The 12,883-nt window shown below is 32.0% G+C and overlaps 2 protein-coding genes across 4 annotated transcripts; one reads left to right on the plus strand and one right to left on the minus strand.

Moving 5' to 3' along the window:
• Nucleotides 1-1,589: 1,589 nt before the first annotated feature.
• On the minus strand, nucleotides 1,590-7,011 carry LOC106772428 (zinc finger CCCH domain-containing protein ZFN-like). 3 transcript variants are annotated; one of them, XM_022785257.1, is made up of 7 exons: nucleotides 6,611-7,011; nucleotides 6,025-6,272; nucleotides 5,406-5,468; nucleotides 4,426-4,545; nucleotides 3,859-4,149; nucleotides 3,207-3,536; nucleotides 1,590-2,401 (listed from the first exon to the last, which is right to left on the minus strand). In XM_022785257.1, the coding sequence occupies exons 1-7, from the start codon at nucleotides 6,699-6,701 to the stop codon at nucleotides 2,120-2,122; spliced, it is 1,425 nt and encodes a 474-aa protein (XP_022640978.1). In that variant the 5' UTR covers nucleotides 6,702-7,011; the 3' UTR covers nucleotides 1,590-2,119. The 3 variants fall into 3 exon arrangements, with proteins under 3 accessions (XP_022640978.1, XP_014514309.1, XP_014514310.1); XM_014658823.2 differs by having other exon boundaries at nucleotides 6,025-6,182; nucleotides 6,611-7,004; XM_014658824.2 differs by lacking the exon at nucleotides 6,611-7,011 and adding an exon at nucleotides 6,403-6,505 and having other exon boundaries at nucleotides 6,025-6,182.
• Nucleotides 7,012-10,313: 3,302 nt separating this feature from the next.
• Nucleotides 10,314-11,382, plus strand: LOC106770566 (probable tyrosine-protein phosphatase At1g05000). Its single transcript, XM_014656367.2, has 5 exons — nucleotides 10,314-10,469; nucleotides 10,550-10,643; nucleotides 10,779-10,836; nucleotides 10,932-10,975; nucleotides 11,125-11,382. Exons 1-5 carry the CDS (start codon nucleotides 10,321-10,323, stop codon nucleotides 11,380-11,382), a joined length of 603 nt encoding a protein of 200 aa, XP_014511853.1. The 5' UTR covers nucleotides 10,314-10,320.
• The last annotated feature ends 1,501 nt before the right edge of the window (nucleotides 11,383-12,883 follow it).

The following is a 12,883-nucleotide window of genomic DNA, read 5'->3' on the forward strand; positions in this document are numbered from 1 at the left end:
TAATTATCCGCATAATGCTTTCGAAATAACGTTGTTCTCATTGCACTTTCTATTTTATGGAAACACTTCCATCAATTGGTTTTATGTAGGCGTAAATTTTTCTTTTTGCGCAATGAATGTAAGCAATTGCTAACATATCATTAATGTTAGCAATCATTTCACATAGAACAATTATACGAATTTACATATAACAAAGCTATTTTGTTTCAAAAAATTCTATATCGGCAAAAATTTTATATATTTTATTCAAAATATACTAAGATTTCTTACAGGTTGACGAGATGTGAACCATATGATACCTAGAATTTGTGAAAGTTTAGGTCATTATTAAAAGAATAATGATATATCACAACATTTTTTTTATTACATTTTAACATTATTTATATGTTATTATCTGAATTATTTAAAATTATTTCACAATTAATAATAATAATCATAAAAAACATAATAAATTCATAAAAAAATAACACATAAATAATATTAAAATATTAAAAAAAATATTATCAAAATATCATTATCTTTATTAAAAAATGTTTGATGACACAAACCACATCACGTCGGGCTTACGTTGGAAAATAAATTATTACAAGATCGTGAGTTGTTATTGACTAAATAAATATTGCTTTTGGTGTTACTGTTATTCTTATTATTAACATTTTTTCACTTTAAGTAAAGATCATGTCTTGCATTACTCTCTTTTTTGGAAGTGGCTATAATCTTAGACGTGCTTTCCCTTTTCAACTTGATTTGACTGAGCTGTGAAGATTGTCGGTCATAAAAATTATTTTCGTCCTAGCATGCTTTCTTTTCACCTCGACTTCCATTATATATTTTCGTCAGCACCTGCTTGGTCGTTTAACTGCAGTTGCATCGTACATCGTACATCGCATGTGTACAACCCCACGCTAGGTCTGATATCAACAATGATGAAGCGGAATATAGTGTGAATCTAAGCAAACCAAAACCCCAACAAATTTGGTTTGCTTCACCGATTAATGAAGAAAATCCTTCATCTACTCACTCTACACGATTACTCTGCAGTAATGGTAGAAATTATATTATTTAAGGGATAAGAAAACTGCCAAAAGTCGATCCAATAATTATTTTTGCGGGTACGCAGTAAACTAGCATCTCTCATGACAATGTAAACCTATACAAGAAAGAATAGGATCAGCAGCACCTGCATGAGTTTAGTTATAGAACAAGCAAATAATTTGATCAGGAATACCATACTCGTGTTATCTTCAGCTAACGAAAATGCGACTCTCTAAAGCTTCCGTTAAAGATATAAATTCCAGATTATGATTTGATGCATGTGAACTGCAAACCCAACTCCAGAAATCCACCCACCTGTAATGGGACCATGAAATTTATGGCCTGAAACCAGCATTCTCTAGAGGAACAAAAGTACATCAGTAAGGTTCAGCTTTCACTGCCTCAACATTCATAATCAAGACTTTCTACCTTCCAATTTCTGCAAAACAAAATCTGTCAAGGACAAACACCACAGATAGCATGCATAATAAGGAGAATACAGAGCTACAGATTTAAATTACATTCCTCCAGTTGATATTTACTCGGATTGGATGTACAAAATCATAGTTTAATTCGATCAGTAAAATTCTGGGAAGAATGTACAAAAATATGAAAAATGGAAAGGTTCTGGCGATACTGTTTGCTTGCCATTGAAAAGAATTCCATACATGCACAGTAGACAGCATAAACCCAACTGCAGTGGGAGTAAGGTTTTTGCAACCAATTTCAATCCTGCAACCAATAAATATCCAGAGGAGGTAAACTTTAGTCATTACAGATTTCCAGAAGGAGGTTTTTACATAGTGTGAAAAGTTAATTAGAAAGAAAGATGGATTCAGGACAGAAGGATTGTTCACATTGGGTTGGACCTAAGGTGACAACATTTGCTTAAATTTATCCAATGAGCCCGGTAACATGAAACCAGAATAAATGACTCTGCCAACTGCATTTAATTTTATTGACAGAATCAAAAACATATATGACCTCTGTACATCTCCAGCAATGGAAAATTAATTTACAGATTAGTCATCTCTCCCCTTAAAAAAATTGTAAAAGCTAAATGACCCATTTTCAAGAGACATCATCATCCATCATCATCAATGTCATCATCACCAGATGGTATCTGTCTTGTCTCTGATAACGAAAGCCGTCTGGGTGTTGCTGAGCTCGATTCACCAAGTCCTTCCGAAGATAAATTTAACGCAGCAGTTCCTGATGAAGATCGTAGCAGATGCCTGCTCGGGGCATCAGCTGAAGGCGATGAAGAGATATTATAGGTGAAAATTCCCATTGGGTGGTCAAACTTGCAACTTGGGCCAAATTTGCATATGCCATAACGTGAATAGAAGACACACAAAGGTTCTCCCTGTAACAAATGGGACACTGCCTCGTATCAGCTCGCTCTAATACAATTGAAACTGCAAGACCAAACTAATGAAGAGAATGATGACACAAATATTTGCAGGTCATCCCTTTTTCTCCAATTACCACAAACAAATAACCTTTCCACGCATTTATCCAGTTCAATGAAGGAAAATGTGAGAATACACAAAAATACTATACAGACTTTACACCAACTTAAAAATAGTTAATATACACCATGTCCATATTTTGTGAATGATATGATAAATCAAGAGCCAAAGGGAGAAACCCTAACGCTGTCAGTCATCATAGTTTGATTAAGATAATATAACAAATACATACTTCGAACTACTCAAACTAATTACCCTTCTCAACATCCTCTGTGGTGTCTATGTAACTGCTTCAAACCATTCCAACTTAGGCTGGCTTCAAATTATTTTCAAACTTAAAACAACAATTTTCAATGTTCACATTATTGTATTGCCACATGCAATTCGATAAGCATTTTGCTATATAATATGATTAAATCCATGCATAGAAAGCTATCTGTAGTAGAATTATGAGTGCCACTTCCTAACAACAAGGTCATGTCATATAAGGAAAAAAAAAAAGGAGGGGATCCGAATACAAGAGGTAATGCAAAAATAATCAAATAACCAAGGAAATTTTTGGAGACTAAATCTGAATCAAATTGTTGTCAAACTCAAAATCCTGAAAACTATAATGAAGAATAAAATCTGAAATAACAAAATTTACACCTAGGAAAAACAACTAGGCAGATAGAATTCCATAGCAAGAACCCAACTCACCGGACGTAAAGGAAGGCCCATGGGACTCAAGACACAGTCAGGAGCAGGAATTAGCCTTTCGCTTGGGTGGTGGAACCGACAGACTGCGCCAAACTTACAATCTCCTGTCTTCATGTAGAATTGGCATTCAGGCTGGCCAGGTCTCTCAGGAAATATGTTTTCCCTCTGCAATGCATAAAACCCTACTGGAACAGTGCCAGAACGGAATTGAGAATATGCTCCATGTGATCCTGCGTTTGCTAGCTCACCTTGGCGAGAAGTTCCATATGTTTGACCATTTCTCATTGCTTGCTGATGACTGTCTGAAGTAGAGATTGATCCCACTTGACCCTGAAAAATAAATATTCTATCAAGACATTGAATCAGCCAGGGCAGGTTCTAACAAAACGTTTATGCACATATGCACCATGTTGCATTATTACAGAAGTGAAAGGAATATCGCCAATTCTGTTGAGAGACAAATACCGTGAAATTTCACACCAACAGAGTTTCTGCATCATTTTTACAGGGGAACAATAATCATATTGATGGAAATAAATGACTTCTACGTACATTTAACATAAACCCATATGACATGCCTTAGAACCAGTCAAAACACAATAAGACTATGTTGTTATTGTTTGTTTCCTATGGAAAGAATGGGTGAGCTTACACCATATGCACTCCACCCAGGCACCGAAACCACTCCCTGAGGAAGAATTAAGGGTGCATAACTAGAAGGAACCTGCCAGCGAGGACTAGGGATGTATGGTGCCCTTGACCAATTTGTAATTCCTCCTGCATACGACTGCTGACCTGGTGTAGTTGGAGAATGGACAGTAGGGTAAACAGAAGAATCCTGTAATGAAAGCATCATATTACTCGGTTGAGGATGGTGGAATTTGCAAGTGTTTCCAAATTTGCATTGTCCTGTTCTCAAATAATAAGTGCATTCAGGATCATTCTGCAGAATCAGGAGACAAAGAAAACATTTTGTAAGTTATATGAACACTAATATCAATCAGACAGAAAGTATAATTTCTATAAAGCTCAGAGGTCATATATTAAATATCTGCATCAAGTACACAAATTTTTGGAAAGTATAACCATAATATCTGAATTTAAGCAGGTCTGACAATTCAAGGTTACCAAATGAGTGAAGATACAATAATAAGCTACAAATTCATGAGCAACTACTATTGTAATCATGATTATAAATGAATAAATATTAAAAACTAACAGGTCGGAGCGGATAGCCTAAAGTATTTAAGGCAACTCTTCCAGCAATCCCAGCCTGATCTTTAGGATGATGAAATTTGCATGTGGCGCCAAATTTGCAAGTTCCTGTCTTCAGATAGTACTGGAAAAAAGAAAAAAAAAAAAAAAAAAGACATCTTCATTATGGTGATCGTGAATGATTAAATAAAGATAGACATTAGTGCTCCAAAGATCAAGGTTGATGTTAACACTTAACATCTCTATTACTCATAAAGAACAAAAATACAAAATCAATAAGAAAATCAGATCAAAATAAGCGTGCATAGTCTAGCATGAAGTAATATAGTAACTAGAGCTCCTGTCGATATCAGTGCTTAAATAAAGAATTAGCACATGCTATTAAGAGCTGAATGGCACACATACGTGCAAGCCATACATATATAACAATCAGTTCTTCGGAATGACAAGAACAAGATTTTCTATTTAATCCACCTTAGCTTTTCAATTGTTCAATTGGTTTTTTGATATAGAAATATACATACAGACATATATGGAATGACAAGAACAAGATTTTCTATTTAATGCACCTTAGCTTTTCAATTGTTCAATTGGTTTTTTGATATACAAATATACATACACACATATAAATATAAATATATGTTGGTTTTTAATTAAATAAAAGTTGGTTTTAATTAAATAAAAGCCAAAGTAAACTGAATCTGATAACAACAATAGCCACATGATTTAGGCAAAGTCATGAACACACAAGTTTATGATTCTTCCCTTCTCCACAACTTTCAAATTCACTGACAGTTTTAGGCTAGCCTTCCACGGTCACAAGAACCTCATGAAAGTGTCAATCCAAATCCAACCATTAACCCCACAAAGATTGATATGATTTGGAGAAATTGCTAAACTCCACCCAAAAGGAGACGATTCCCAGACCACGCAAACAAAGAAGCAACGTACACCTTATGCTTGCATTGAGAAACTAATACGTGCCTGACATTCTGGTTGTCCTATTCTTTCTGGGAACTCGCCTATCATCCTTGCAGTAGCAATAGCCTGATAGGAGATCATCAGTATTAGCAATTATATTCACCATGTAGTAAAATGATATAAAAGTAAAAATAATCAACAACACAGTATGATTCAACATTATGTAGCTTCAGTAAAGTAAAACCATTAATGTGAAAAAAGAGCATGTATGCGAAAAGCAAAAAAGAGAGAAAAAAAAATGTCCTTTCCACACCCCAAGTTAGTTAGGAGTGCTGCGTCAAGAAAGGAAGATACAACAGAGTAACATCTCCCCAGTGTTTATGTGCATCTTTCTCTGCTAAAATGCTGTCATAATCCAGTACAACGAATAGAAATGCACGTGTTTTGCATAGTAAAAAAGCTAACCAAAAACATGGGATGGACACAAGATGTTAGAGGACAACAGCAAATAGTTTCAAGTGTGCATAGCTTGGACCAACTAGAGAGATTTTAATATTTTATTTTGACAATAGGAAAGATTGAGAATGAATCCGTCTAGAAACATGTATCATCATCTAATTTAAACACATATATCATAAAATTACAACATAATTTGTAGATATAAATGCATTCAAACTTGTACCAGCTTCCTGTTAGGAGGATGATTAAATCGACACGTTGCACCAAATCTACAGAGTCCAGTTCTGATGTAATATGAACAGTCTGGCTCCCCTGGACGCTCCGGATAAGCTCCAGAATCCATTGTTTCGCCACTCCTCAAATTCATCATCCACAGTGAATCTGAAACAACATCATACACGCGTGAACAGCATGATGTAAGCGAAACTGAAGCCACATCATCAATGCACACAATGGCTACAAATACCAAACCTACAATCACAAAAATAATAAAAAGTGTCGGTGCAACTACCGTTAGAAAAAGCTTACATCACGATAAATAACTACAATAATCATTTTTAAAATGTTCACACAAAAAAATAAAAAAAAACAAATCAAACACCTCTTCAATAGAAATCGAATTTGATTCTCGCAGCAGTCTAAATCCAGCACAAAAAAATATTGATCTGAATTGAACACGTGACATCTCCTAACTCTAACGCAAAGCATTGGAACACGAAATGTTACTTTCTTAAACCAACGAATTCAATTTGAAAAAAACGAAACGACAAAAGAGATAAGAAATTAAAAAAAAAAAAAAAAAAAAAAACCTTGTCCTTGAGAGATAGGGGAATTGCGGCGTGGAATGATTCCATGAGGTTGAGGATTAGGGATGATGACGTTGAGCTTCTTCTTCTCCATTCATAAGCCTTTCAATTCTCATTTCCCACCTTCTCCACCCCATTCCTCAAAAGAGAAACTTCTCCTCTCCACAAACCTCACCACAACTCTCATCTCTTCTTTCTCTCTCTTCTCCCACACGTGCCATCTCTTTTCCCCTTCCTTTTTATTTCTTTTTTTTTTTTACTTAAACCAATCAACAATTTTTCTTTATTTATTTTTTATTATTTAAAAAAAAAAGAAAATGTGATTATACACAGAAAATAAGACGCCTCACTCACTCCTCACTCCCTCGCACGCATTTCTTTTTCTCGCTATCGCATTAATTGGTGCCGCCAACTCAAACCACAAACTCTCTCTTTCTTTCCGCCTTTCCATGCTTTTCAACTTTTGTGCAAAACGACATCACCTGCTTTTACTCTTTTTTATTCCTCTCCTTTCTTTCTATAAATGAAAAGTTCATCCACTATTATAATAATACTTTCAGTCCTTTAATTATAAATTTATTAAAAATTAATTAATATTTTCATGATTCATACTTAAAATACTGATTTACAAAACGACAAATTATTTTAAAATAAATTAAAGATGAAAAAGAAAATGTGGTATTGTTAATAATAAAGACAAACATTAATATTTTTCAAGAACATATATAATAAAATAAAAGTAGAATATTAAAATGTGTTTTATTTCTACTTTAAGTAGATTTATAATGATGATATGTGATTGCAATGATGTCATTATGGTTAATGTGACAATTTTGACAACGTTATGAGAAAAAAGTCATAACATTTTGGTTGGGGACACGGAATGGTAACGTCATCTTTAATTCTTTCTTATAAAAAAAACGTAAAGAAAATAAATTTAACTTTTTATATAGATTAAAATTAATTTAAGCACAAGTTAAGGAAAAATTTATACAAAAATGTCTTTTTAATATTTGTTTTAAACCTATAATAAAATAATTTAATTCGAAAAATATTATTTTTTCCCTAAACCAATAATAATGAATTTCATTTAGGTGACATTACGGACAAAATCATTAGTTTGTAATTTTTTGTTTACAAGAGAAAGAGGATGACTAAAAATATACTTTTTTTTTAATAAACTTTGTAAAATTTAATATTTTTATAATGTTTTGTATTTAAAAATTGCACCTCATATGAAAACTTATTAAATTTGCGTTTGACTTAAATTTTAAATTGTTTAAACTTTTAAGTTTGACTAGGCCTTAAGTCTAATAAACAAGTTATTTTGGTATGCTATAAAAAAATAATAAGAGAAAAATGTATTTTTATATTTAAATCGTATTAAGAAAATTAATTTTAATTTTAGATAGAGAAGTTAATATGTATAATCTATAATACATATTTTTTTTTTATATTTTAATAAAACTGTTCGGAGCGTTTCTTCCTTAATTTGAAGATGTTGATTATTAATATTATATTTGTAGTACGATGATCTGAGATTGAACACACTTACATCTCTTCGTCTGGAAAGTGTACTCTTTATAACACTTAAAACGTAAGCCATATTCTGTTTAACTTCCCAATCAACTTGTAAGGGTGGGCGAAAAATCAAGTGTGCCCAATCTCATCTAATTTTGATCTATTTTGGTCGGTTAAATGAAATTTGTTTTTTTATCCGTACTTATAATTTTTTGAAATGAGATTTCTGATTTGTTATAAAATTGAATTTTACATTCATTTATATAATTTAAATTGATCTTATTATTAGTTGATGTGAAAATTATAATTAAGTAAAAATTATTAAGATATAAAGTATTATTTGATAAGATAATGATATTTAGACAACATTTTTTTGATAATATTTGAACATTGATTACGTGTCAATTTGTGATTAGTCAAAAATTACTCCACAATAATGTTTATGATTATTATTATTGATTGTGGAATAATATTTGACCAATCACTGTCAAAAAAATGTTGTCTAAATATCATTATCCTATTTGATATTTGGTTTTTATTTTTGTGATAAAATGTCTGTGAGAGACAACAATTTCTTCGTAATGTTTTATGTGACGAAACCATTAATGAAAAAATATTTCAACCTTAATCATTATTTGATATAGTAAACTTATCATTATTATGATGTTATATGTAATGAAAATCATAGAGACAAAACAATTTGGCATAGAAAATGTCTGCCTTTCTCATCGAAGTATTCCCTTTTAGAATAACTCGTAACAATATGTAATCCATGTTTAGCATTATCCACAACGAGTCAATATGATTGATAAGCTGCGCAACTTATAAAGCATAATAAGTAATAAAATAAAATATAGTGATAAGAATCTACCATAATATCTAGTTTGAAAGATGCTTGTTTTAAAATTTAAAATTTAAAATTTAAAGCATAGATGCACTCAACGATGCTTATCACCCAGCATTAATTTAATGCAACTCGATTATATAAGAGTGAAGTTTTGCATCCTAGGGAATAATATAGTAAAAAAGATGACACAAATATGGAGAAGCATAATAAACATTGATAAAATTAAAAACAATATAATAACTAACTAAATTATGATCTAAAATGCTTAAGATATTGAATTAATATATAATTTTTTTATAATAAATTACGTATCATTATTTTATTAATTCGTATATTTAAAATGTACTAATCATCAATGATAAAAAATTATGAAAAAAAAGTTGTTAAAAGATAATTTATTTTTTCTTTCCATCACCTTGGTTTTATTTGAGTAAATTTTTGGTTTTTTGGATAATGATATTTTAACAATTTTTTTCTAACAATTTTTTAACAATAGAATATGTGTCATCATTTTATTGATCTGTTTGAATTTATTCTAAAAAAATATTTGAAACGGACCAATCACAAACTGTCACATATTCGTTGTGAAAAAAAGTTATAGTTGTTAATGAGAATTTTTTCCTTTCAGTTTTCACGCCTTTTGAAATTTGAAACCATTTGCAGTTTTGCACGTGTGTTTGTTTTTACCCACGTGGTCTTACCATGCAATGGATTTGACTGCATAGCTCTTCCTTGAAAACAGAAAGACTATGTTTTGGAAGTTCCATACACATCTTTCGGAATCTTCTTCGTTGAATAATCTTTAAAATATTATATCACACAAATATAATTCTGTTTTTAATTAGTTTTAATTTTTATATTTTTTTTTGTTTTTTCTTCTTTTTATTTAGTTTAATCATAAAAAGCTGTCAAATAAGATAATTCAATTTTATCATGATTTTAATATAATTGTTTTCTACATATACATCACAAACAACGGATTATCTTCAAAGATAAAAACAATAAAATTATCTTTTGAGTGTGAAGACGAGTCAAATTTAGTCCTATTTTTTTTTTTCTTTAACGAATCCACTTGAATCTCCCAAGACTAAAAATTTGTTAAGTTTTTATTTATAGATAAATCAGTACGTAAACAAATATGTAAATATCAACGAACCATGAATCCCATAAAAAAAATAAAAATATTCGGGTAATTTTTTTTGTAAGCCGCCATGCATATCGTATTCAAACTTTCCAAGTTGATTTGGTCCAAAAAGACAATCACAAGATCATAAGTATTTATATCTATTTCTAGTACTAAATATTACTCGAAAGAATAATATCAGTGATTAGGTTTAAGAAAACCATGGAGGAAGTGGAGATAACAGAGGAAGAAGACGAAGTTGTGGTTGCTCCAACTAACTTTTCAATGGTGGAAGAGGGTATTTTTCGCAGCAGTTTCCCTCGATCTTCGAATTTCTCTTTTCTTGAAACTCTGAATCTTCGTTCCGTCGTGTAAGTTTAACGCAGTTTCTTTTCTTTCCTCCTTCGTTAATTTTCCCATGCACTGGGTTTCATTCTGGTATGTGCTGCAGATATTTGTGCCCTGAACCCTATCCACAGCAAAATCTACAGTTTCTTCAATCACAAAATATCAAGTTCTTCCACTTTGGTATTGAAGGCAAAACGGTAATTAACTTTCTTTTTTGCAAGAATTTTGATTGAATTCCATAAACATTAATATGATCTGATACGTGATTGCATTATAAACTCAAACTCAACCTCAAAGTTATTTTATTTTCTGTGCTAATGCTTGTTTTGCAGGATCTTTCTGTGCCTGCCGTTAAGGATTTGATCTTGGAGGCCGTCAAAGTTTTGATTGGTATGTTTATATAACTCAATCTTATTGAACTATTTATTATCTCTTGAATCGTGATTATCATACATTTTAACTTGCTTCTTGTTCTGTGGTTTCAGACGTGAGAAATCACCCAGTTCTAGTCCACTGTAATCAAGGAAAGGTGTGTATATATAATTTTGCTTTGTGGTTTTGTTTGCTTTATTTATTGATTTACGAGTGAGATTCAATGTTGGATAAAAACTGATAAATTTGAACTTCATATATCTATTTGAAAATGTGATCAATATTCCTTGTTTTATATATTTGCAGCATCGAACTGGCTGTGTTGTTGGATGCTTCAGAAAACTGCAGAGTTGGTGTTTATCTTCTGTGTTTGAGGAGTACAAGAAATTTGCTGGTGCTAAATCCAGAACAACTGATTTAAGTTTCATAGAAACGGTTGATCTCTTAAACCTGAGAAAGTGTCTTAACAGCATCATATACCAATACCTAGGATATTCTTCAAAGAAACGCAAGTTGCTGTACAGAGATGATAATTCACTCAAGTTCCACTTGACATCAGTTTAGCTTTCTAGTACAGCTCTGTTAATTGATCACTAATTTTGAACATGACATCAATTCCATTCATACTTTGATTTTATTTTTTTTCATGTGTAATTCAACTTTAGTTCTATATTTAGTCATGAATCTAGAATTTTCAAGAAATATTAATTCAAAAAATCTAATGTTCTGATTATATATATCGATCCATTCAATGATCCATCTTTCTTTATTATGGGAGACATCCAACATAAAAGAGTGTCTGAATTCATCGGTAACATCATAAAATATTAACGGAGCTCCAATATAAAATCATTGTAATTTCGTGATAACAGAGAAGAATGACCATAGAAAAACTAAATCATTAAGTTTTCATATACAGACCAAAACATAAAATAAAATGACGTTGTATGTTTAAACCAAATTTTCGTTTAATGTAGTCTTATAGCATGCACTTTTGTCCATACTTCATGAAACACAAGTTTAACTCAAATCCGAATAACCAAAAACAACATGAAAAAAAGAGTACCAGAAACACAAAATGAAGTTCATGGATTGAGAGCTGTAATGTAAAAACAAGACAGCTACGAACATAATAATAACTTTTGCATGCATTTGCAAGGTCGGTAAACGGATCACGATGAAGCTGAAGAGAAGCATGTTCTCCTGTTCCCGTTTCAGAAACGTAGCTAGTGGCAGCTACGATCTCTTCAACTTGTTTCTCAGTAACGAAACACTGAACTGGACCCATTAGCACTCATCCAATCCTGAGAAAAAGCTTGAAAAGAAAAAGGTATGTTAAATGGAGGTGGAACATAACGAGCAAGGTTAAGTCCATAAGGCATGGTAATGACATTATTGAAGAAAGAAGAGTAATGCATTGGGGGAGTGTAGGAAGACCCAAAATTCATGTTATAGTTGAAACTTCCAAAAGGGTTGGATCTGATGAACATATTGAAAAATTCAGGATTTGTGTGATTAGGAAGTAGTTGGAGAGTGTGAACTGGAGGTTCTGCAATTGGGGTATTGAAAAAGTTCCTAGTTCCAGGTGATCCAAAAGTCAATAGGGCATTGGCTGCAGAAACAGCAGCAAGTTGTTCACCTTCTTCATCATGTATATATTGTTTGCTAGGGTTTGGTTGTTCGTGATTGTGTCTTCCCTCATAAGTACTAATCAAGTTCTTTTGGTTACGCGAATCACGTTCCACGTGCTTCTTTACTGAACATCCAACAGTTGTGCATTTGTAGTAAGCCCTAGAAAACATCCATTGAAACTTGTTGAGTTAATGCATGGTGTGGCAAAACTAAAAACACGATGAAGAGAGAGATAGAGCACAATATACCTAGGGAATAAATTTCCCTTAATAGGCTTCTGACCATACTTTCTCCAGTGATAGCCATCATCTACTGTATTCTGGATTTGTCTCTTAATCTTCACTTCCACATCTTCTCTACGAAAACCCTTCCCTCTCCCTTTCTCACATTCCTCAATTGATCTCTTTCTCTTCCTTTAACATGATAAAAAATA

Source organism: Vigna radiata, chromosome 8, assembly GCF_000741045.1.
Source record: "Vigna radiata var. radiata cultivar VC1973A chromosome 8, Vradiata_ver6, whole genome shotgun sequence".
NCBI lineage: Eukaryota > Viridiplantae > Streptophyta > Magnoliopsida > Fabales > Fabaceae > Vigna > Vigna radiata.

Excerpts from the sequence above, each read along its gene's own strand:
- LOC106772428 (XM_022785257.1), bottom strand. The coding sequence starts at position 6,701 with ATGGAGAAGAAGAAGCTCAACGTCATCATCCCTAATCCTCAACCTCAT. Across the intron at positions 6,273-6,610 it reads CCCTATCTCTCAAGGACAAG|GTTTGGTATTTGTAGCCATT; the intron begins GTTTTTTTTTTT and ends TTGTGATTGTAG. Across the intron at positions 2,402-3,206 it reads TGGGCCTTCCTTTACGTCCG|GGAGAACCTTTGTGTGTCTT; the intron begins GTGAGTTGGGTT and ends CATTTGTTACAG.
- LOC106770566 (XM_014656367.2), top strand. The coding sequence starts at position 10,321 with ATGGAGGAAGTGGAGATAACAGAGGAAGAAGACGAAGTTGTGGTTGCT. Across the intron at positions 10,470-10,549 it reads CTGAATCTTCGTTCCGTCGT|ATATTTGTGCCCTGAACCCT; the intron begins GTAAGTTTAACG and ends TATGTGCTGCAG. Across the intron at positions 10,644-10,778 it reads TTGGTATTGAAGGCAAAACG|GATCTTTCTGTGCCTGCCGT; the intron begins GTAATTAACTTT and ends CTTGTTTTGCAG.